Below are 24,349 nucleotides of genomic sequence, written 5' to 3'. Positions count from 1 at the left end.
TATATTAATATTTCTTAAATACTGAAAAGAAAATTGAGTGTTTAAAACCCAAGTCATGCATGAAAGGCTTTTATTTTTTCGCCTGTCTCCCCACCCCCATCTTGTTCCAAAAACAATGCAGAGTCTTATGAATATGTAAAAAAAACATAAGATAAAATAAATCCAAAACAAGTAAGAAATATGTGTGGCCTTGGCAAGAACCTTCTAAATTGTCAAATTCTACAAAATGCTCTTGAAAATTTGACAGATTATGTGGAGAGGTTTCTCTTTGTTTTGGGAAACAGCCCAAATTTCAAAACAACTATTAGTTCTTTTGTATTCTTGATATCCTTTTATTCAAAATTTCTCTGCAATCACACACAGAGAACGTAATATTGGGATACGGAGGCAGAGAATAGCAAGAATAAAAGAAATAGGCTAAAAATTTTACAGAATTTTATGCATGTGTACACACTTTATTAATTTTACATTCTAAGATATACACAAGATCAGCATTTCACAAAACTTATTATTCCAAAACCAGTTATCACGAAACACAGTGGTTATATAAGTCAATCAAGCAAAAAAAGCATCTATTAAATTTTCTTATCATGTCATCTCTTATACTTGTTTTCAAATAGAAGCTTGAAATATGATATAGTATTAGAATAGGAAGAGAGAATTTTACTTTATAACAATGATCACTTTCCAAATATTAGACTTTATATAAAAATAAAGTACTGTCACCAAAGCTCATCTGAGGGCTAGCATCTCTTTTATTTATTCCAAAACAACCCCTGCAGAAACTTAACTTTCTAGTCACTTTAAATGATAAAAATGAACCTTGGCTTAAATAGTAAAGTGAATCATCTTGCCTCCTAGTTCTCAAACCAGTGGAACAGTTTCATTTTCCTATCCCAATTCTACCCCACCACAGAATTTCAGAAACAAATTTAAATATCATTACATTCTAAAGATTATGTCTTAAGAGTCCTAAATTAGAGCCAGAAAATGATGACCAAATATGTCCCTTAAGGCAAAGAAGACAGTAGAGAGAAGGTGGATAAGTATCCTATAGGAGAAAACCATCTCTTGGTATTATATAGGCAGAAACTCTTAACATGGTTCTTTCACAACCAGAATAAACATACTGCATACCATTGAAGTAATTTTTCTTCAAAATGGCATCCTAGAGAACAATCTTCATAATATATATATTCATGTTAAGTTTGAAGGATTATGGATTTTGCACAGGTGAAAGCCAATATGAGAGATAAAGCCATTAATGGCCATGATGGTGGTTATCACAATTTAAAATAAACAACACAACTGATGCTGTAACGGAATTAATTACTGCAAGCTAAGTGATGCTTTCCTATAATTCAGAGAGAACAGGCTTCCCTTCGAGCCCTACAGTATCACTAGTCTGTGAGCACCCTCAAAGCACATCATCTTCCCTTAAAATTCAAGGATCTTTGCCTTCAAACGACACAAATGCAGTAGTTTTCATTTCTTACATTCATTTAAAAATGGAATATTATGGTCCTAGCAGGCAAATTTGCGTGTCAAATACAGACAACCCAAACACGATGTCTGAACACTGTAAGAAATCTATCACAACAGACATTTTGCACAGTTTTAAATAATAAATAACACAGCAATAGATTACACTCAGGTTTTTAAAACAGCTCTATCGCAATTTTCCTCTTTTAAATGTTAAATAACTTATGGTACTGCACATTTACTATCATGTACACTGTTGACAGCTCAAACAGCTTCTTAAAAGCAGACTACACAATGACACTGACTTTGGTAGCTCCTAAAAGCTTCCTTGACCTTTTATTAAACTGGATTCTGATTCTGGTGGCAACACAACAATCAAAATACAATCAACAGGACCACTCACCACACGACAAAAACAAATGATTCTAATGACAAAAAAGTAGTCAGAAAGAAGCAGCAATAGAAACAATATGTAGCAATCAGACACATAAAGCCCCTTTTCTACCCTACCTTATGATAAATAGCTTATAACAGCACAACATTGAACCCCAAGGCCCTTCAGGCCTCATTACACCACCAGAGACAAGCTGTCAAGCTCCATGTATGCTTTTCTACATAGTGGTTTGTATGTAAATAACTATTCATTCATTTGTAGGTGCTCCACACATCTGGTCAAGGCAGGAATTTCTTCTCCTTGAAAACACCACCTAGAAACATTAACAATATTTTATATATTCCTTAGGGCAACAGGTTTGAGGAGAACAATATCAACTGGGGTAGCTAAGTCATAAGAAGCTGTGGTGACTAAATCCAGCATCCTGTAAGTCTGTTTACATTCTCAGCACTATCATCAATCCTCACATCCTATACTCCAATAGCAAAGAAGCGATATGGACAGTAATGAGAGCAACGACATGTTTTTTCCCTTCTGTGAGAAATGGCAAGGAAGCGGGTCAAACAAGAAAGGGAAACAAAATAATGTACTTTAAGCTGATGCAGAAAAATAAAAATTTGATATCATCAAAAGCAATTAATCTAATATTGTGAGGTAAAGAGATTTGAGACTTATGTAGTTAAAAAGAACAAAAAAAAAATCTCTCAAGCAAGAGAATTTCTGATCAACTCCAGCTGTCATGTTACTGCTGGGGAAAAGAACCATTATTAAAAATACACATTAGTGCTTTCCTTAAACTATAGACTCTAAAATAGGTGCTCTTTGAAGCACTGAGAAATTTTACATATATATGTATATACTCTAAGCAATCAAAAATGAGTATTTGAGACTTCATCACTAGCTCAAAATGAGATCAGCATAGAGAGACATAAGTAAGGTTGCTACACTTATAAAATCAAACTTTAGAGAAGAGTGGTGCCAAAAAATAACGGCATCAAAATAGTTTAGATCAGTAACACTTTAATCCTCATTATGGATCAAAGTTCTCTGCGTTCCTCCCTGAATGTTTTATGCAGGAAACAGCAGTTAGAACACTGAATCAGAAATGGGTAAGTCACTTGGGTGAGAGATCATCCATCAAGATGAACGGAGAGCATGAATTGGAGCATGCTACTGGAGCGTCTGCGGTTGTGCTGCCTTTAGCCAGCGATTCTGAGGACAAGCCACTGCCGCTATTACTGCCATCCAAAATAGCTGAACTGAGGACAAAGCAAAAAGAATTATAAGCAGATGCATCTATCAGGGTAAAGGCAAACATAACATGCAACGACATGGTTTCAAGAACTCATGGATCAGTACAGCACTAGTAAATCATAAAAAGCATAAAAGCAACAGCAAAACTACAGAATGTCCTATGTTCAGATACCTGAGAGAGGACAATGTCACAGAAATCCCAAGTCAGACACTCAAGGCTCTTTATTAATTGGGTGCTCTCCTGGAGGCACTGGAAGGTCCAATGTACCAGTGAGTGTTCCTCTGGATGTGTCATGGTTTTTGTGAGGGAGTTCCCCTACCTTCAGTTCAAGAGATTTCTACCTTTATATTTCTTTTTAACGTTATTTTTATCTTCATATTAATATTCTTACCTTCCTGTCAGCCTTTGAGTAAGAGGAAGGGTTACTCTTGGAGGTACCCTGGACTGTTAGAAGTATTCTAGCAAGTATACTGCTTCACTGTCCCTCCATTCCCAAACCATTTTTCCACTGCTCTGGATTTTATCACTTCCCCACTCTCAAGAGGTACTAGATTCAAAGACACTTTTTTTTCCTACTCTCCTCCATCATTTGCCTTTTATGTTCTTCTGATTTTATGAATTTCTTTGACTATTTCCTTTCCTCTCGCTTTCAAAACGCAAATGTCTCCCTCCTATTCCTAAAAGGCTCCTTTCTTTAATTCCTTCAGTAACCATCCAGTCAAGCATTTAAATGGAATGCTCTAGATCCATGGTCTCAATACCCTCACAGACTATTTGCCTCTTTAATCCTGATAACTGGCTTCTGCTCCTATCCTTCCACTAAGACTCCTGATGTGGGCATCAAGAGCCTCTAGAACCCAGTCTGGGGATACCTGACCCATCCAGTCCAGGCAACCACGTCTCCCAACAATCAGGCTCATCTGCATCACTAATCTGGCTTCAGACTTTAGCAGCCACAATTCACAGCCCTCACAATCTGACCTCAGGCTACCCTCGTAGCTGTGATTCCTGTCAATCCAACATGTAATCTCTATGCTCTAGATTTGGCCTGAATTCACTCATTCACTCACTTCACTTCTTCTATATTTACTGAGTACCTGCCAAGTGCAGAATGTATACCAGATATCAGAAATACAAAGGGGTATAAGACACACACGATCCCTGCCTGCATCTAATTTACAGTATAGTATAGGAGACACTTCCCTGGTGGCTCAGAGAGTAAAGCATCTGCCTTCAATGCAGGAGACCTGGGTTCAATCCCTGGGTGGGGAAGATCCCCTGGAGAAGGAAAAGGCAACCCACTCCAGTATTCTTGCCTGGAAAACCCCATGGATGGAGAAGCCTGGTGGGCTACAGTCCATGGAGTCACAAAGAGTCGGACACGACTGAGTGACTTCACTTCACTCCACTTCACAGGAGACACAGACTTAAATAACCATACTAATAAATATATAATTAGAATTTGTGATCAAAGCAGGAAAAGATGCAAGGGGTTCTTAGAGTATACAACATGGGTGACCAGATCTAATTTGGAGGAATACGGAAAAATGAGGCTCCCTCAAAGTGATATTCGAGCAGTCGTCTGAAAGATGAGTAGGCATTAACTGGGTAAAGTTGGGGAAGAAGCATGGATATGCCTAGGAGCAAAAATCAGGATACTGTTGCTACAGTACAAAGAGTAAGAACATGATGAGAGAAAGCTGGCGAGGGAGTCAGGCAGTTTTAGGATCTACACAGACATATTTTTTATTTTTTTAACTTTTGCCCCCGCCACGAGGCTTGTGGGATCTTAGTTCCATGACCAGGAATTGAACCCAGACCCTTGGCAGTGAGAGTATAGTCCTAACTGCTTGACCACCAGGGAATTCCAATACTTTTTTTTTTTGAAAAGGAAACAAAGCAAAGGATTGGAGAAGGAATTGTGAATCAGCAAGTATGGGTTCTAGTTTAAGTTTGATCATTAGTTCCTTTGCAAAAGCCCATCCTGATCTAAATAGCTCTGAGACTACGTATTATGACTTTAATAGTAATGTTTTTATAAATTTCCAAGTTAATATATTTCCATTGTTAAATAACCTATGGTTCATTTGGAAGTTTCTGGGCTTTGTACCACCCTTAATAAAACGTAACATTCCCTAACCCAGTTTCTCTACTCTTCTAGTTTCCTTCAAAATGTCATTTTTTTCTATTGCTTGTGGATTGTTTTCAGGTGGAAACAGAATACAAATAGCCTTTGGAAAAGTAAAAATAAAAATGGAAACAGTATATTCCACAGTCCTCCTACTCTATGCTTACTGCTGTCAAATGCATCATTAATAATACCACTTTTAAGTAAGAAGTTTGGAAAATTTAGCTGGCTCTAGTATTTTTTTCAACCAAATGGCAAAATGGGTCTAAAATATGAAATTATTCAAAGTACTGAAAAAAGTTGCACAGATAATCTAAGACATTGGAAAATCAAAAGACCTTTATATTTGCCTTTGGAACATATGTGATTTTTCCTCCTGCAGCATTTTGCCTAGACTAATATTAAAATGAATTTACTTTCCTAAAGCACATATTGGCTGGGAAGCCGAAGGACACGCTCTCTGCTAGTTGGCAGGAAGAAACAGGCTTGGATTAACATTTGGCCACCAAGCAGATAATCTGAATATAAATACTTTCTTATTCTAACCAGACTGATGGTGTGCCCTGGGTTAAAAGATTCCATTTGCAATAAAACCTGCTTGCTTAGGTGAATCTATATTCATTCAAAAACACAGAACATGACTCATGCTGTGAAATCTGGTCTTCTGACACTGTTGATTACCTTAAAGAAATAAGGTAACGGGGATGTTTACAAAAAAAAAAAAAAAAAACGAGTCTGAACATTTCACTTCATATATATTTTTTTAGGAATTTCTTCTCTGCTATTAAGTATAAACATATATAATTTGTTTCATTGACAAAGAATAGCACATTTGCATTTTGTCTACAGTGCAACTTAGATTCAGAGTCTGGTAAACCTTTAACCAGATATTTTCACTAAACTAAAATCTAGTTTCTCTTCTAATTAACCTGGCACTACTATACATGGTCCTAGAAGCAGTGACTACAGGTCACAGATTACACATTATTAATATATTCACAAGCAAGGTTTATGTGATTTTTCAATCCATAGAGAGATCACTGTACAAAAGTGACTTTCAGTGTCTGCTGTTAAATCTTCTACTAGGGCTTCAAAAGCAAAATGTATGGTCCAATTTAAGTTTCTCTTTTTATTCCCCAGTTTAAGCTCTGGTGGAGGTGCTAATGAGCCTTAGACTAATGGCCCAAAGCCAAACAACGGCAGGAAAGCAAAGGACCTAAATAATTCAAATTGGACATAAGAATACATGAAACAAAAGTAAACTAATTCATTCCAGCCACTGACTATACAAATTGAGGCACTATTTGAACCACACCACCAAAAATACTTATGACTGTTAAAGTAGTGCTCTCTGTCTAAAAAAGCTAAGGGAGAAAGGGAAAAAGCTAAGGAAATTATTAAAGCATTCAATGATAAACTAACAACAAAACTGGGTTGTCCAGTGTGACTCATGCTACTATCCATCTGGCTGAACCACTCTGACCTTGACCAGTCAGTAAACTGGGTTCTATGAGACCAATGGCAGGTAGGTAAATGTGTTAGAAATCAGCCATTGCCCAGCAACCCCAGCACAGATTTTAGCATAAGGTCAGGGCATCCCCTGACCCCTTGGTGGGGGTTAACCTGGTCCATAGTGTATGTTCTCTGGTCTCTACTAGCTTACCTTATGAAAACCCAGCATTATCTTGCTATATAACCTCTATGTTTTTGAGATCATTAAATATGATCATTTCCACTGTCACTTTGGGGACAGGAGTTTAAAAGTATCAGCACATAGGGATGTAATGTACAACATGATAAAGATGATTAATGCTGCTGTGTGTTACAAATAAAAGTTCTTGAGAGTCAAATCCTAAGAGCTCTCATCAAAAGGAAAAATTTCTTTTTCTATTTCTTTAATTTTGTATCTACAGAAGAAGATGCATGTTCACTAAACCTACTGTGGTCGTGATTTCATGATGTATGTAAGCCACATCATTATACTGTACACCTTAAACGTATACAGTGCTGTGTATCAATAATACTCAATAAAATGGGGAGAAAAAATTTTTAATAAAAAATGCTCTTTAAACACCCCAAACCAAAAGTATCAGCACAGAAGTCTAAGCTGCTCACATAAACAATCTTCAAGTATAATGTAAACTTTTCTATCATCAAATCACAATTAAAACTTATTCTTTGCATGTCATATTTTCACAATAAAATTTTCTTGCCATGACACATGGAACATTAAAAATACTGTCAAAAATTACTAATGTAATTCTAATGGAAAATATTTTAAAAAAACATGGAGGTAAGTCAGCAGTCATGTTAACACTAAAGCACTGGGCAAGAAATTTAATGGGAGACTTTTTCCTTTTTGGTAGGAGAAACAGACTATCACATAATCTTCACTATATGGTTAGCAGCTCTGAAAATGGCTTTATTTTACACAGCATGCCACAGACAGTCATATTCTCAGAAGAATGAGGAGCAGAACAAGAGTCCCCAGCATGCAAAAAGAATCAAAGCACCATGCAAAGTTGTACTTCCGAGGTACAGTCAAACTCTTTGATGTTCGTAAGGACTAAATGCAGAATGACATAATCCTTGCCTTATGGTGGGCAAAGTTCCCCAGATTTGGTCGGTAAAGACTGCAGAATCTTTAGTAAAAAGTACATTTATAAAAAGGAGATCTTCCATTCCTTTGCACAGCAGTTGGAACACTGGACACCAACTCCATATGCTCAAACTTCCCATTTAATTTATACTTCAAAAATATAAAATTTTACAGATCATTACTAGTATATAAACTTTAAAGTTTTAAAACCTATCTTTTCTTTGTGGAATGGGACAGGGAACAAACTATAATGACTGAAATGTTGAGATAATACCTACTAATGATCTGATACCATTTCTTCCCTAAAATGTATAAGAATGATTTCCTTTAGTTATTGAGTAGATTGTTATCCTTGGCAGCAGAAACAAGAACACAGCTAGTTCCTGTCTCTGTCCTCATTTCTAATATGTCTGATCAATGAAACTGCTTTTAAGAGACAGGAATAAAAAATTTTCTGCAAAAGCAGAATTTGATTTTTACATATCATGAATAACTCACTTTTAAATTCTCTTAACTATAGACATAAATGTCAGCAATCTCAGTATACAAGGTGTTCCAGAAGTCTTAGTGCAATTGTCAGCTTTAATATCCTCAGAAGTTCAGATGCTACAAACTTACTAAAGACACCGTTTGAAAAGTTTAATCACCTAAATATCTTTGATACTGAGTTTTGTGAATTTTGAGTATTATATTTCTTTTTAAAAATTACGTGAGCTGTATGTTGGCTTATTAGCATTCTATGAGTAGCCATGAATAAAGCAAACCTCTCCAATGTGAGGCGACACTTTTTTTCTTACTGTTTTAGATAATTTGATTACTTCAAATTTATGACAGTCTATTAACCAGAAATTTTCTACTACTATTCCCTGTAGCAAAATTGTATTGGGTCTGCTTTCATTAATATTCTTATTAGTCCCAAATAGGCCCATTTACTTTGCAGTAAAATTTTTTTTACTATCATTATCACTTATTTATGTTTGTGTTATAAAGCTAGGCATTAATAAAATACAGCATTGTACATTGTTCTTTAAAAATCTTAGTTCTAAAGGAGATGGATATTCTAGGAACAGTCAATTCTTGGCTGTTCCACTCCTTGCTCTTTAGTTGTGAATGATCTGCTGTTATCTCTTTTTCATCTTCTCCCTTTTGCCTGTACATTATTCTTTGACATTCTAACAAAGTCAGTTAATAATGGAAAAGAGGCATCCAGAGGCAATACTTTTTGTGTTTACAGAGCAAGAGTGCTGATGTTCCCAAGACTCCCACAGCCAGTCACTGGTCCACGGAGGATGGAGGTGGTAGCAATAGAAACAGAAGCCTCACAGGAGTTCCATGGTAGCCTAGTGGTTAGAATTCTGGGCCTTCACTGCTGCAGCCTGGGTTCAACCCCGGGTCAGGGAACTAAGATCATACAAGTCATGTGGTACAGCCAACCAAACACAGAAGCCTCACAACAGTCACCATCATAGACAGCTTAGATTGTGCTGCTCAGAGGAACAAACATCTGAACAAAAGGACAGGACCCTTGGTAAATAACATACATTCTCTTTTCCTTCCTTACTTGTGCGAACCTGTTTCATGGCATTGAGCACAGTCACCCTATGACAATATTAAAAAAAAATCACCTCACCCTGTATGTTTTTAACTTGGTGAATGCTTTCTGATCTTTTAACATGAATTTGGTTACTTGGTTAGTAGCTGGGTAAGCAAATCTATTTATAATGTTATGTGCCTATATTAAAACCTACTTTACCATAAAAGTGATATGCAGTTTCCATTCAGTATAGAGTTTCACCTGCTAGTCCTCTCAACAAGCTTTAGAAATTTTCTCTTTGCAATCATCTACATACCTGGAAAGGCACTCTATACCAAAATTAGCACACTAAGCTACCAAGGACAGACAGGGATGAGAGAGAAGAGAGAGCGGGGGCTGAAAATAGCTAGAACAATCTAAAAGGCATGTGTTCCAAGGTTAGAACAGTACTGATCAACGAGTCAAATCAGCCAGAATAATCTGTGACTTCTTGGTGAACAAGAAGCAGGGGTTATCTTGGACAAAACAATGAATAAGTGATTGGAAAGCAACAATAGTCAGTCTGTATAACTTATAAGTGGCTTACATATATCTTCCATTTACAGGACATCATTCTTTTTAAAGTGAATGCCCTCTGGGGCTCTTTTAAAAAAAATCCTTAGCCATAAAACTCTGATCAAAAAGTCCTGAAAGGCGCTACACAATTGCATCTACAACATAGGTACTCAGCAAGTTGATAGAAGGGAGCTTCCCTGGTGGCTCAGAGAGTAAAGAATCTGCCTGCAATGCAGGAGACCTGAGTTTGATCCCTGGGTTGGGAAGATGCCCTGGAAGAGTGCATGGCAACCCGCTCCAGTATTCTAGCCTAGAGAATTCCATGGACAGAGGAGCCTGGCAGGCTACAGTAGTTCGTGGGGTCACAAAGTCAGACATGACTGAGCAACTAACACACATACACATATACACAAGTTGATGGAAACGTACTTAAAGATTTCCAAATATCACCTGGCCGCTGCTATAATCCCTTCCCCTTCCTCCCAATACATGTTGGAATCCAAGTACTCAACTTTGGGTATAGGAAAAGAAGTTAACTTTGCACAAGAACACTAAAGAGCCTTAAGCTAAACTTCTAAACTCAGATGAGTCAAACTAAAAAAGAAGTTATGTGAACAGACCATAGGAATCTGGAAATGTTACTATTTAAGTGAAACCTTAGGATTGTGACAGAATACCCCAAAATTTCCAAAAGATTTTATATCAACAGATAGTGCTATTTAGAAAATGCCCTGCTTAAGAAATGTTGGTATTCTCTGCTAAGTTCAAAGGACAGAATATTGGCTTGGCCAAAAACTTTGTTTCAATTTGTGGGAAAACCCAAATGAACTTTTTGGCCAATCCAATACAAAATGCAGGCAGAGCAGTTATAATTAAGGCACACTACCCAGGGCAGTCCAGAAACTCTTTCTCATGCCATCTAGCTACTGACACACTCCCATACCAACAGCAACTATTGAGAGGCTGACCTATCAGGAGCTAGGCAGGAAAGTAAAGATGTCAAAAAGGTACACACACTTTCAAAGGTAGCACTGACTTTCAAACAATCTAGTTTCTTACACTGCCTACACCTCCATGGAGATTTCACCTCTAGGGAACATGGATAAAAAGTTGAATATATTTTACATCACCACAATATACTTTTGCTGTGGTTCTTTTCAAATACATCATCCCTTAATATCCTTGGGGTTTTATTTCATTTTTTACCATGAACTGAGATCAGACAATTGTGCAGCCTCCGGAGACAGCATATTGGTGGTGCCTTGGAAGAGCCTCTTGGGCTGGCTTTCGGTCTCCATTTCACCTAAAACAGAAAGAGATGATGCTACCATAATGTGATTTTACAGATACAGGCTTGCTGCTAAAATGGGGTGATCTTTGTGTGACCAAAGATCAGAATACTTCAGGCTGTTTACTTGAAAGCTATTTTTCCATGTGCTTTAATGTAGAAGAAATACACTGCCACATAACCTCAACTAAAAAGTCAGCAGCCCTAAAAATACCTTCTCATTTATTGTACATAGCATGCTATCCACACAGTCAATTTCTTTAATAGAAGAGTAAAACACTGATTTCATTAGGCAAAATGAATCAAGACTAACCACAACAGAAAAAAAAGTATCCCCTAATAGCTGAAGCTCCCAGTGAATAACAATTTATGCTAGATGATTAGTAAGGACTCTTGATTTTATATATTTTAATATCAAAACATCTCCTGAGATGAAGTTAAATGGATTCTAAAGTATGCAGGCTGATAAAGAACATACAAATCAAAGATTGCTTTAGGCTACTTAGTGAAAATGAAGATTAGAAAATATACAAGTTTAAAAGCACATCTGTAATTAAAAGCAATTATTAATTAGTTCACAAAATTAATGCTGTACTGGCTACTTCAATCCTGTAGATTTTCTCAGAACTGGGGATAGAAATGCTTTACACTGGAAGAAATAACACTTAACATTTTGCCGCAGGAGACCAAAGACTAACAACTCTAAATTAGACAGAAAAAGCTCCTTTCCAAATAAGCTATGATTTAAAACACACACACACCTTGGTTTCAAAGCTCTTTATCTGAGCTTTAAAATCAAACATTAAAGACAATTTAATTCATGGGTTTATCTATACTCCATTAGGAAATTAGCAACCATGAACTTAAACCTCTACAAGAGTCTTATGATGGAAAAAGATCAAGGAAGAACAAACATAACATTCATTTTTCCCCATATTATTAATTAATTCATATTATCTTTCCTCTGGAGCTATCCTGAAAATTACTGAAATTCAAGAAAGGTTATATTTTCATTTGCTTTTTTCCATGCTTTAATATGCAGCTTTTCAAAGCTGCTGCCAGGCTTTCAACACTTCATTAGCAAAAGACTTTAGCCCTTTTGAGCAAAGAATCCCTCCATCTGCTGGTATATTTTGGAATAGCTTTGAAACAGAACAACCAGATTAAGCTCCACCAACTTCCTATAATATATTTAAAATTAATACTAATAACAATACTAGCTTTAATTTCTAAGCTTTACTTTCACATCATAGCTCCTGAGAAGGTTCTTAGGATTGTAAATAATTCCTTGCAGCATTAAGGAAAAAGACTATTTATAAAGTAAAATCTATTCACTAAATACAAATCCTGTCACTGTATCAGCATCTGTTCCCCAGAGCACACCATCTTTAATTTTAAGTTGTCTGAAATACAGCACTTTTGAATCTGTGTATGATACTACTAATGGAAAGTTTTCACCAAAGTCGCAAGTATCAGTTTACCTGACATTAGAAGAGTTGATTTGTTTACTAGCCCTGGAGGTGATCTGCACACACACACAAAAACTTACTAAATTGCTTTTTTAGAATTATCATTAAAATTCTCATTTAAAATGACATCCAACACTTGCAATCATGTGGTTATATCCCCAGGAAAAATGACTAAACCCGTGTTAAATTTCTTTGCCTTTCTTTAAATAGACTCCATTGGGTGCCCTCTATAAGCATCTAACACCAGCGCTGAGTGAGATCATTTTCATTTAGTGCTTTGTCGTTTAAAATAATGTAATTAAAAGAGCACTCCTTGGGAGTTTGGGGTTGGTAGATGCAAACTATTACATATAGAATGGATAAATAACAAGGTCCTACTGTATAGCACAGAGAACTATATTCAATATCCTGGAATAAACCATAATGGAAAAGAATATAAAAAAGAATATATATATATGTGTATAACTGAATCATTTTGTTGTACAGCAGAAATTAACATATTGTAAATCAACTAGACTTCAATTAAAACATAAATTAAATGAAGAAAAAAAGAAAGCGTATTTCTTATAAACCACAAACACACACAGAGCACTCTATTATATCAAAAACCCTACAGAGACTTGAATGGGAGGCTGTTCTGTTTGGCAAGCCATCATTTGGTGGTGGCTTATATTTGAGCATACAGCATGTGTATGGACTTATTTGCTATGACATTAACACATATTTCTGCAACATATCAACTTGTATCTCTTTTATATTCAGATTGCTGAGAGGCAAAATTACTCAAACATATATTGATTATATGAATACACAAGTAAGACTCAGTTATGAAGTGTAAAAAAAATACAGGCAGTATCAAATAACTAATTCCCAGAATTTAGAATCAGTAAAGCACACATTGGAAAAGAATATTGCACTATTTCTTTAGAAAAAAGGAGTTAAGCTTTGAACTAATTTCAGACAGAAATTGTTAATTTGTAATTCAAGCTGGACTATGTCTAACAGCAGAAGGGTGATGCATACCTTTTCTTTTAAGAGGAGCAAGAACACTGGGCCTAATGCACTTGATTGGACTCTGGCTTCTCCTGCTTTAAAGAATAAACAGGATAACAGTAAGTACTTTTGGCAAATCAATACAATTTATAGCCATATAGGGAGAAATGGACAATATCTATGTTGTAGGTTGAGTAACTGAAATGCCAATACATGATCTGACCTGGCATATGACAATCTGGAATAACATGGCATTTTAAGTCATTTTAAAAAACTCATTTTCTAAGACAAAATATCTACCAACAGTTGTTTTTTTTTTTTAAAGATAAATCTTATAAAAAAGTTATTTGGGATTATGACTGGTCTAACATTTTTTTCCTTACTTTTATAAAGAATACATTTCCATATGCATGAAATGTAAACTGAACATAAACTGGCACTATGTCTCAAAAATTAAATATGGTAAAATGTTAACAGTGAATATATAGGTGGTAGGTATATAGATGTTCACTGTGAAATTCTTTCGGCTTTGCTGTTTGAAATTCCCATAATAAAATGTTGAGGGAAAAGTTCAGCAGAGAGACAAATCTAATGAACAGCCTTTCATCCACATTGAAAAAGCAGGTTTACTTACGTGGAAAAGCGTCTTGGGCTAGGAACGGGACTTGGTGGTAGCCCGCTGCTGCTCACAAACATCTGCAAGGATGGTGAAAAACATTGCTAGGAAAAAACATATATTATAGTAGTTCTAGTATTCCAGTTTTCAAAAGATTCTTCTCAAAATGACAAAAACAACATTTTAGAACTACTTACCTGTCTCTCATATATGTCTATGAGAGAACAGATAGATGGATAGAGTGACAGATTTTTTTCTCAAATTACTACCATAGACTTCAATTAATTTTCCTTCCAGTCATTGAATTCATCAAAAACTAGGTGATTTGTGTTTGTGTATTGTTCATTTTATAAAGTAATCAGCTCAGTGTGTGAAAGAGAGTTAATATCTTATCAATGAACCTACCTTTCCAAATCCTCTGGTGGGTGATGGTGCTGGAGAAACTGGAGTGAAGTCAATCCTTTTAGGAGAATATAATTTCTCCTGCTTGTCAAAATCACTATCACTCTGTAAAAAGAAAGTGTTATTTCCCATCACTGTTCTCTACTACACAAACACACCTACACTTTTACAGATATATACTCCTAAAAGTTGTAATTTCATATTCTGGTGGGAAAGCAGAGATCAAATGCTGAATTCAAATTTGGAAACAGGAGGGCCAAAAGTGAATGAAGCCAATAAATAATACAGTGGGCTCTAGAAAATAAAAAAAACAAGCAGATATGTGAAAACTTTACCAGGCTCAAGCTCTCATCCCATGACTGGCTTATCTGCATTGCAGTTTGCACTTCTCTAAAACAGACAAAAATGAACAGCCATCAGAGCTTGTAAACAAGACATACCTTAGGCCACACCCTGTTCTTGTGAAGCACTAACCTTTCGTGTGCAGTTTCTCTGTTCATTATGTCCATGCCTTCCTCCTACAAAGACAAACATGTACTGAAAACAGAATATTTATCCACACAGTTCTCTATTTCCAAGGAAACGAAAAGGACCTTTCTACTTCATTTGACATCATCAGAGTACAGCAGGACTGACATTCTAAGATTGTCACCCGTGCCACATCTGTATTTTATCTGCCCACTCAGAAGAATTTTAACCTGTTTATAACTAACCAGAGTGGCAGTCTGACTCACTTTTAATACCTAATTCTCCAAGATGAAAATAAAACCAAAATGCAAAATGCAGAAAATTACAGAACTGAGCCAGTAAGTAAAATATACCCTTTTGATTTGATGCAGTCTGCTGCTAGGAATCCGATTAGGTGAGGTTGACAGCAACTGGAAAGAAAAAGTCAACATTTACTATTTTTTGAATCACAAAGCTCTGGTCTGCTCTCAGTGCCAGTGTACAACCTCTTCCTAGATAATTTTTCATATTCTTCTGAGAAATAGAGCTCTTTAAATCACTGAACATTAATGCACTAGAGAGGCAGTACATTCAGTCTTTAGAAAGTACACCAGGTGTCCAACCTCAAAGCACCATCTGTCGCTAGACAGGCACTGACTTTAACATTTTTCCCAAATGAATGCAGAGCTGTGTACATTTATGTAAAAAAAGACTCCAGGTCTTAGAAATAGCCATTACCCCACTTAACTAAAATAAGGAACTCTGTATGAGGGGAAAGCAAAAACCCTGATTCTATTCATTTTTATTATCAATGCACCAACGGAGGAAGATGAGCAAATAAGTCCAATAAAATATTCTGTCTAATTTGAACAAACTCTGAGAGATAGTGGAGGACAGAGGAGCCGGTTGTGCTACTGTCCATGGGGTTGCAAAGTGTTGGACACAGCAACTGAACAACAATAATATTTTATTTACAGTTAACGTTTACTGAAACACTTTAAAAAACTGCAATAAGGAGATTTTACTTGTATGATATAAGTCAATTCTAAAATTTGATCATTAATGTTATCACCACAAAGCTTACTAGTTCAGAAAAAAAAATCAATGTAGAGGCAAGGTGCATTTCAAAGATAACTGCTGCTTTCCTTTAGATCATTTTTTAATAACACAAAGATGAAATGATCTGGGTACCAAAATATGTTCCTTCAAAAATCATCATGATCTGATCATGAAATGTAAGGTAAAATTCACACTAACATCTTACAGCAGGGGGATGATGAAAGGCGAATGAATTTGTAGTACTATAAAGCCAAATATGACAATTATCCTGCTGCAAGAGGCCCTACCCTATCCAAACTTTAAACAATACTCCTGTGGCAAGTAGTATAAAGTAGTGATATACTAAAAAACTAAGTGTTTTAGGCAGAAGATAATTCACGTAAAATTTTTTAGTTATCCACTGAAATAAGATTGTACCTCAAAAGAGATCCCTTCATTTCCCACCCCTTTCTTTTAGTTCTTCCTCTCCTAGGCTTTGAAAAGAGAAAAATTTTACCAGTAAAATCCTTTTCAAAAGTATTTCTTTTCCATTATGAAAGTAATACATGTTTGTTGGTGAACTCTTGATAAGGTCATTTGAAAAAAATGCTAAGCTACTGGGCCAGTAAATAAGGCAGGCAAGACTCCATCAGGACAGCAGGGCAGAGAGCATGAACGGGTCCGTCGGGGAACAAAAGAAACCCCAAAGGCAGCAAAATAATCAGGAAAGCCAAAGGACTGCCAGAAGCTGACTGCAGAGAAAGTAACCAGTTTAGATGGTAGGTCTACATCCTACACAACTCGCCAATTTGAGACAGGACTGGAAAGTTGACCCAGAAGAGGGACAGAAAACAGCAGAGCTGTGTCTGGTACCAGCAATGAGAGCAATGGATAGGCTCTCATAGCCAAGAACCTCAAGGAAGTGCCAGTTAATGGTGTGAAATAGAGCAAAGAGCTCAAGTGGGACCAGAAAAGAGGCCCCTGACACTGGTGGACAAGTGATGCTGGGGAGTTTTACAGGATGGTTTTTAAATGGAGTTGTGGTGTCGTGAGATTATAAACTGGATGAATTATCGGCAAGGAATGAGAGGCAGTTGAGGGTGGATTCAGCTTTGAAAAAACTCGGAGAGAGGAAGGGAAAAAGGCAAGGACAGACCTATGAAGAAAGAGGCTTGCTTTTCAGATATGGGATGTGTGAGTTGCGAGAAGGCAGGAGGGAAAGAGCCAGCAAGGAAGGGACAGAGGATACAAGATAAAGCAGAGAAAACAGACTGAGCAAAGGTCCACGGGAGTCCAACAACTTCCCAACCATTAGCAGAGAGTTCCCTGTGTGAAGGGAAAGACTTCCAGGAGAAGAAAGTCATTGGTTATCTAAGAGAGGTGTCTGCCATCTCTGCGAAGTGAAAAGGCTCAGGTAATCTGCTGAAAGTGCAAGCAGGTGAGACAGGAGGACTACCATTTTCAAGAAGATTTTGAATATTGCTTGGAGAGCAACATGGGGCCACTGGTTCCTTGAACCCAACAGTCCACGAAAGAATGTACTGCTTGCCTTCCAAATGTCTAATTCCTCTCAATTCCTATCTGGAATAAAGGCAACACTTTTCCCCTGGTCACCAAGAAATAAAATATCTGAGTACACCTTCCCTCTGCCTTTCTATCTAATCAGCAAATCATGAAGATCCTACTTCTGCATGTCTCTTTCATCAGTCCCCCAACCGCACCTCTTCCCATTTCAGTCTGCAACACCTCACTTTGTGCAGGTTAAGGTGGGACATAGGTAAGTATATTAAGATCTGTAGAGCTTGTGGTGACATACTACATATGGTGTAATCAATATTATGAAAAAAGTAGTCAAAGGGTGCTGGGGAAGGTGTCCTAAACCAGAAAACCAGAAAGGAGAAGGGGAAAGACTGAAGAGAGCATAGGGATCAATAAAGAAGAGTGCATCCACACATCCCTTCAGCAAACTCATGCATTTCAGTGCACCCAGAAGGAAGGCTATTAGTGAGATGAGCCCCAAATCATCTAAGAATCTTAGATGCTAAGAATCTTCACATCTTAGAAAACAACCAAGTGAAGTGCAGAGGGGCAAAATCATTTTCCCTTCTTCTCTATGCTATTGATATCAGGAACACAGCTGTAGAACATGTAGAAAGATTTTTCACATATACAGCAAAAACGAGTAGTTCTATTTTCTAGTATCCTCAGGGAAGAAGGTGCAGAAAACCAAACCTCCAGAGAGCTATCATTTCCCCCTTGAAGTATCTGTAGCCACTTTCACTGGAGATCTTAAAAGTGTTCTATCACCCCCTCCCTTTCTTAAACAGATTTTACCAAACAGAATAGCACTGGAGGATGTCTAGTCTAACCCCAGCTCTGCCACTTACTAAACTGTGTAATTCGGAGCAAGTCACTTTGATCGGCTGAGTCTTAGCTGCTGCCTCTTTTAATTGGGAAAAATATCTTTTGCCCTGCCTACTTCATAGGGGTTTCTATGAGAATTAAATGTGTGAAAGTACTCTGTAACATGTAAAATACCATATAAGTGTAAGTATTACTATGGTTTAAGAAAAGGTTAATGACCCAGGTATTGTAGGAACATCAATTATTTTACAGTTCGATGCCAGTGACACCCTCAGGGTCTATTAACAGGCTCTCAGCTCTAATACTAAGCCACAGACTAATTCTGTAAAAACCTCTATCTGCTTTTCAGTCTTCCCATCTCCTCCCTTGCTAGCAGCTGTTAATACACCTTTAACCCAAATGTACTTCTTCTGATTTGCTGTTTCTCACACACTACTGAGTTCAAAGCTTATTATAATTGTGCATAAATTTTAGATGATTCAGAGGTCAGAGAGCCTCTCCTATAAATAAAATGATGAACCTTTGTGCACAGACTATGGAAATCTGGTTCAGCCATTTAGAGGCCTATTTGCTTACACCTCATACCTTCCGGGGCACTGCAATTACTGGATAAGTGGACTCCACATGTGAAGGGCTACTATATAAAAACCTCTTCATAATTTCTCCCACCACGACCAACTAAAAAGGTGATCCGTGATGGTTCTGGCTATAAAGACCAGTCACCATCAGCACCTCTACTGGGAATGGAAATACAAGTATTTTCAAGTAGACTTTCCTGTAAATAGATGGCTCTGTCCAACAAAAATAAATTCTTTGCTACCATATATATGATTTTTGCATCCTAGGACAAATAAAGACCTGTTCTCAGATATAATTAGAAGTTAATCCTGACTTACCTCTGAGCTTCCCTGGTGGCTCAGATGGTAAAGAATTCGCCTGCAATGCAGGGGACCAGGGTTTGATCCCTGGGTTGGGAAGACTGCCTAGAGAAAGAAACGGCAACCCACTCCAGTATTCTTGCCTGGAGAAATCCCATGGACAGAGGAGCCTGGTGGGCTACAGTCCATGGGGTCACAAAGAGTCAGACACGACTGAGCGACTAACACTTTCTTACCTCACAACCATGATGCAAGTAGTGACAAAAAACAATGAACAGTGTTTAAAAATACCAAGTCCCACAGTCAAGAAAAATTTTTAACCAGATTTCCTTTTTGCGCCAAAAATTGAAAATGGCCACAGCATAAGCAGTAAACAAGACAGGTAAAATCATTTGTTTCTTTCCTAAGCAGTGGTGCCTGGCACATCATCTCAAGAAAGAACAACATTTGAAAGTGTCTCCTCCAATCCCAACCACTAAGGATACTTACTCCTATACTTACCAAGTTGTGACGACTCATGACAGTTGTACTATTCCTCCGAGCTCTAAACGCGTAAGGCTGAAAAACCTGTGAAAGGTCACTGAAAAGTAAAAAATAAAATGATTTATGTCTTCTCATATAAGATATCCTTCGGCTGTATGAATGCCAGTTCTCTGGTTAACACTGAAGTCTTCGATGGCCCCTCAACTCCTCACCGTCCTCTGCAGAACGTCCCCAGTGGTGTGCTGTGGAAGAGAGTCTGGCTGAGATACTGATCTCCTCTGGGCTGGGGGACAGCTAGAAGAGGTATGGGGCGGAGCTCTAGACTGGTTGCCTCCAGTTCCTTCTGGTCAGAATTCACGCCCCCAAACCAGTTACCACCAGATACCAGTAGCTTCATCTGTTTACCCCAGAGGACTTACCTGTAAACGTTACTACCTACATGTGCTGTCACGTGAGTAGGGCTGGGGAGCCCTGATGCTCAGTAGGAACCCTATCAGCACATCTCCCGCTATTGCCCTAAACACCTGTGCTATTCTGGAACCCTGCTATTCAACTACATCAACAGACCTGGAGATTTGCTCACGTTGCCCCTTCTGCCTCAAATGCCCTCCCTCCCACCACTCTCTGTCAAAACTCTTCCCATCCTTCAACAGCCATCTCAAATGCCAGACCCTCCACAAGCCTCTCTTCATTCCACAAACCTAATGCTACCATTCCCTTCTTTGTACCCAAAGAGTACAATGGGAAACCAGATGCTTCTTGAGACACCAACTTCACCTTTTATTAAAGGCAAGTGTGCATGTGTTTTAAACCCCCTGGGAGAGGTGTTTTGGTCACCCTTGCAGTCCTGAGCAGAGTGCCATGCCCAGGACAAGAGGTGAAGAAGGATTTTCAAGGCCAAACTGGATTGGGCTTCCAGGGATGGTGGAGCTCACCTAATCCAGCTCTCTGAAATTTTAAATTAGAAAACAGAGACTCAGAAAGGCTAAGTGACTCATTCCTGATCATAGCCAGTTAGGGAGAAAATTGGGACTAGGCCTGGTCACCTCACTCTTTCTCCTGTCACATCATGCTACCTTTCAAATAATTACTTAAACCATGAAGCAAAAAAGCAGCCTGTTATTTCTACAACAGTCTAAATGCAGGTCAACAGGATCACCCTAGTCCCCAGCAACTGCTGGCTTACAAGATTAAAAAAAATACCAATTTATTTCTATAGTATCAAAAATAAATGTAGAGCCGAGGACACAATTAGGAAAGCAAAGAGTCACTTTATCATTGCCTCAATGTTGAAATATAATAAAAGGCAAAAGGTAAGTCTGTTTTTTCCCCAAAATAAGGATATCATAATCAGTTTGATAGACAAGGATTACCTTTCTCTTTGCCTTCACTGTGCTTGATTAGTGTTTTGGCTAATTCTACTCCCATCCCCCTTTTTTGGAGTCATTCCATTTCTACAGGGTCTCACAAATTGGCTTTAAAATGAATTGTCTAATTACAAAAGTGAAATGTAATAGCCTCAAGAGGTCTGCCAACCTAACCTTCACTATCACAAGAGTCTGCCTTAAAATAGACCCTCTGGTGACTTACTGGCAGGAAAACACAAGACCCTACCACTAAAATTCAAGGGTCAATTCTTTCTATTGTTTTTGAAAACCTGCACTTTCACTGACCTAAGCTATATGCCACCCTTCTTTTTTTATTGACTGGAATGTGTTTCAGGCATTTTTAGGATCTGAAAACATTATGACAAATCTGAATCACTTAATAGGACATGAATGTGGCATTTAATTACAAGTTATTAGATAAACTGTAATTTATTGAAGTAAACCTCTGTTAACGCTAGGGTTCCTAAACTAAGCTTAGAAATAGCAGCTCTTAAGAGACAGGTGTCAAGTTGCAATCCTAGTTCCAGGGGCTTCAGTCTGACATTCGGTGGTGTAAATTAGGCAGGGCAAGCAACCTGTTAGAAGAGCCAGAGTCCTGTTTTAGTTCCTTTGAGAGGGGCCAACAGAGCCCCAGGTAGAGAGAGCCCCATTTTCCCCACGCTGCCCAGAGTTTAGGGTCAAACTTTCACTCCACCTTGGGACCCAAGTCACTGTCAAGCAGACAACTCCCCACCCCCTCAGCGTGGAGAACTCATATGAGCTCCAACTCTCACTGGAGGAAAGGAAGACTGCTTGCAGCGGGTCGAGGAGTTCCTGAACCCTGCACTCCATCCTCCCCAACCCTCCTCACCTGAGCCCATGGATCAGGGGAGCGCTGTTGGATCTCCTGAGGGTGCCCCCGTCAGATGTGTCAGGCTCAAAGTCCAGCTCCATTTTCTCGTGAGCCATGTCGGAGACTTGCATGCAGCACGCGGACCGTGCTCTGCTCCTGGTGCTTAGCTATGGACTCCCAAGACTCTCACTGCAGGACTGAGCTGCTGGGGACTGGCAGCTAGGGGCGGGGGCTAAGGGGCGGAGGCTCGGGGGCGGGGGCAGGGGCGGGGGCGGAGAAAATCTGGAAAGGAGGAGGAGGGAAAGAGGATGAGGATGATGAAGGGAGGCTGAGAGTGAGGGAGGGGGGGAGGATGGAGAGGTTGTGGTGGTGGGTAACAGAATCAAGGAAGAGTGGAGGAAAGAGCGATGGAAGGAAGAGGGGAAAAGAGCAAGAGGGAGGGGAAAAGATAGACGGAAAAGCAGGAAGACAAAGAGGGTAAAGGAGGGGGACAGAAAGGGGAGAGGAAGGAGATAGAGGGAAAGGAGGAGGGCAGGATGGAGGGAAAAGAGGAGCACGGGAGCGAGGGAAAGAAGGACGGGGTTTGGGAAAGAGGAGACAGGACGGAGGGAGAAGACAGGGGAGGGGTGTGGAAACTAGGCAGCGGCGGAACTCATGCTGCTCTGTCGGTCAACGACCTCGAGAGGGGCCGTGCTACAGATACCCGAGCTGCCCGGGAAGCAGTAGCACCGAGGAGCTGACAGTCGGGCAGGGCCCGGCCGGGCGGCCTCGGCGGCTCCGGCTCCCCATGCTTGGGGAGCCGGTCCAGCCCTTCATGCTCCGTGACCCGGTTCCGGAGGCTCCTCAGCCCTGCTATCGGAGCTGCTCCCCCTCCTCGCCCCCCCCTCCCTGCCTGGAAGACAGGTCGGGGTTTGGCCAGCCGCCGCCGCTGTGCCTGCTTTTCCTTTCTTGGGTTCTAAAGGCCCGGGGGAACCCCTCGGGGCCAAGACCGATATCTACAACCTGCAGCCTTTCACTCCTCCCACGCTTCCGAAGCGGGAACCTCTGCAAAGCTAGGTCTTCCGCGTCCGGGCACCCATTGGGTCCTGCGCACGCGCCCAGAAGCGGCGCCAATGGGCCCGCGGGCACGGAGCATGCGTGGGAGCCCCGCCCCGCAAACTTCCTTCAAAGGGGAGGAGCGTTTCCAGGGAGCAGGGCGCTTTTCTCCTCTGCATTGGTCCCGGGAACCTGGCGCCGGAGTTTGAAAAGAACCAATCCTTTGGAGACACTGGAGCACCGTCTTTCTGGAGGAGTTTGGGCCAGTATTCAAGAGAAAAAAGAAACACGTGATTTCCACGTTTTTTCGTTCCCAATTTGTATGCCCTGACTTCTGTGATCCCCACTCATTTCTTAAATCCCTCGACCTTGTCGGTATTTATCTGGAGCAGATTTGTTAGATCATCCATTTGGGTGCACTAGACCAAAGGAAGTGAGTGGACAAAAGCAATGGGGTAAAAATAAAGAGAATCCAATGAGAGTTCCTATAGTTAATGAGAAGCGTTCACCTCCATTATGCAGTATATCAGGGAAAGTCTTGAAGAACTGTAACAGAACCAGAATTTCTTTTTTTCTTTCTAGGCTTTATGGAGACTTAACAGTCATGATTCAGCTTATGTGAGACCTGGAATCAAACTTATTTTATTAAACACCTACATAGCAGTTACTGTGTACTAGGCAATATTCTAAGAGCTTTAGAAATATTAACTCATTGAATCCTCACCACTTGAAGGACCCTGGGAGAGAGATGGCCACTGTACTGTGTTAATCATACATACCTAGAAAGTACAGGAAACTTAAAAAGGAAATTTAAAAAAAGAAAAATTATCTTTTGCAGAAATAATTTTATGAACTTCATCAACTTAGTTGTACCATATTTAAACTTGCCAAGCTCAATTGTCATTTTATTCCTCAATGCTTATATGTTCTGTTTATAAAATGGGAGTTTTAAAACCACTTTTAGATAGTTTCTTTTATTTCTAAAATTTTATTACTAGTACAATTGCCTTACAATGTCTTAGTTTCTGCTGTACAACAAAGTGAATCGGCTATAGTTATACATACATTCCCTCCCTCTTAGGACTTCCCTGATGGCACAGTGGATAGGAATCTGCCTGCCAGTGCAAGGGACGCGGGTTTGATCCTTGGTCCCGGAAGATCCCACATGC

At 39.0% G+C, this 24,349-nt stretch overlaps 1 protein-coding gene and 2 non-coding genes across 17 annotated transcripts; all 3 read right to left on the bottom strand.

Annotated features, from left to right (window-relative positions):
* Window positions 1–434: 434 nt before the first annotated feature.
* Window positions 435–22,824, bottom strand: PABIR2 (PABIR family member 2). 15 transcript variants are annotated; one of them, XM_065915396.1, is made up of 11 exons: window positions 22,164–22,824; window positions 20,138–20,167; window positions 19,944–20,022; window positions 15,537–15,593; window positions 15,190–15,233; window positions 15,051–15,105; window positions 14,719–14,820; window positions 14,332–14,417; window positions 13,728–13,792; window positions 11,154–11,250; window positions 435–3,135 (listed from the first exon to the last, which is right to left on the bottom strand). In XM_065915396.1, exons 1-11 carry the CDS (start codon window positions 22,274–22,276, stop codon window positions 2,991–2,993), a joined length of 873 nt encoding a protein of 290 aa, XP_065771468.1. In that variant the 5' UTR covers window positions 22,277–22,824; the 3' UTR covers window positions 435–2,990. The 15 variants fall into 15 exon arrangements, with proteins under 15 accessions (XP_065771468.1, XP_065771475.1, XP_065771469.1 ...); XM_065915403.1 differs by having other exon boundaries at window positions 435–2,189; XM_065915397.1 differs by having other exon boundaries at window positions 13,728–13,789.
* Window positions 7,618–7,757, bottom strand: LOC136154991 (small nucleolar RNA U109). The gene has a single exon (XR_010660684.1). It is a non-coding gene; the product is annotated as a small nucleolar RNA U109 (small nucleolar RNA).
* Window positions 11,388–11,531, bottom strand: LOC136154989 (small nucleolar RNA U109). Its single transcript, XR_010660682.1, has one exon. It is a non-coding gene; the product is annotated as a small nucleolar RNA U109 (small nucleolar RNA).
* Window positions 22,825–24,349: the final 1,525 nt, after the last annotated feature.

Source organism: Muntiacus reevesi, chromosome X (genome assembly GCF_963930625.1).
Source record: "Muntiacus reevesi chromosome X, mMunRee1.1, whole genome shotgun sequence".
NCBI classification, from domain to species: domain Eukaryota; kingdom Metazoa; phylum Chordata; class Mammalia; order Artiodactyla; family Cervidae; genus Muntiacus; species Muntiacus reevesi.
This window is presented reverse-complemented; position numbering and strand designations above follow the sequence as displayed.

Excerpts from the sequence above, each read along its gene's own strand:
- PABIR2 (XM_065915396.1), bottom strand. The coding sequence starts at position 22,276 with ATGCAAGTCTCCGACATGGCTCACGAGAAAATGGAGCTGGACTTTGAG. Across the intron at positions 13,793-14,331 it reads AGCCCAAGACGCTTTTCCAC|CAGGAGAAGCCAGAGTCCAA; the intron begins GTAAGTAAACCT and ends TATTCTTTAAAG. Across the intron at positions 3,136-11,153 it reads TTGTCTGATCTCAGTTCATG|TTCAGCTATTTTGGATGGCA; the intron begins GTAAAAAATGAA and ends CTTTGTCCTCAG.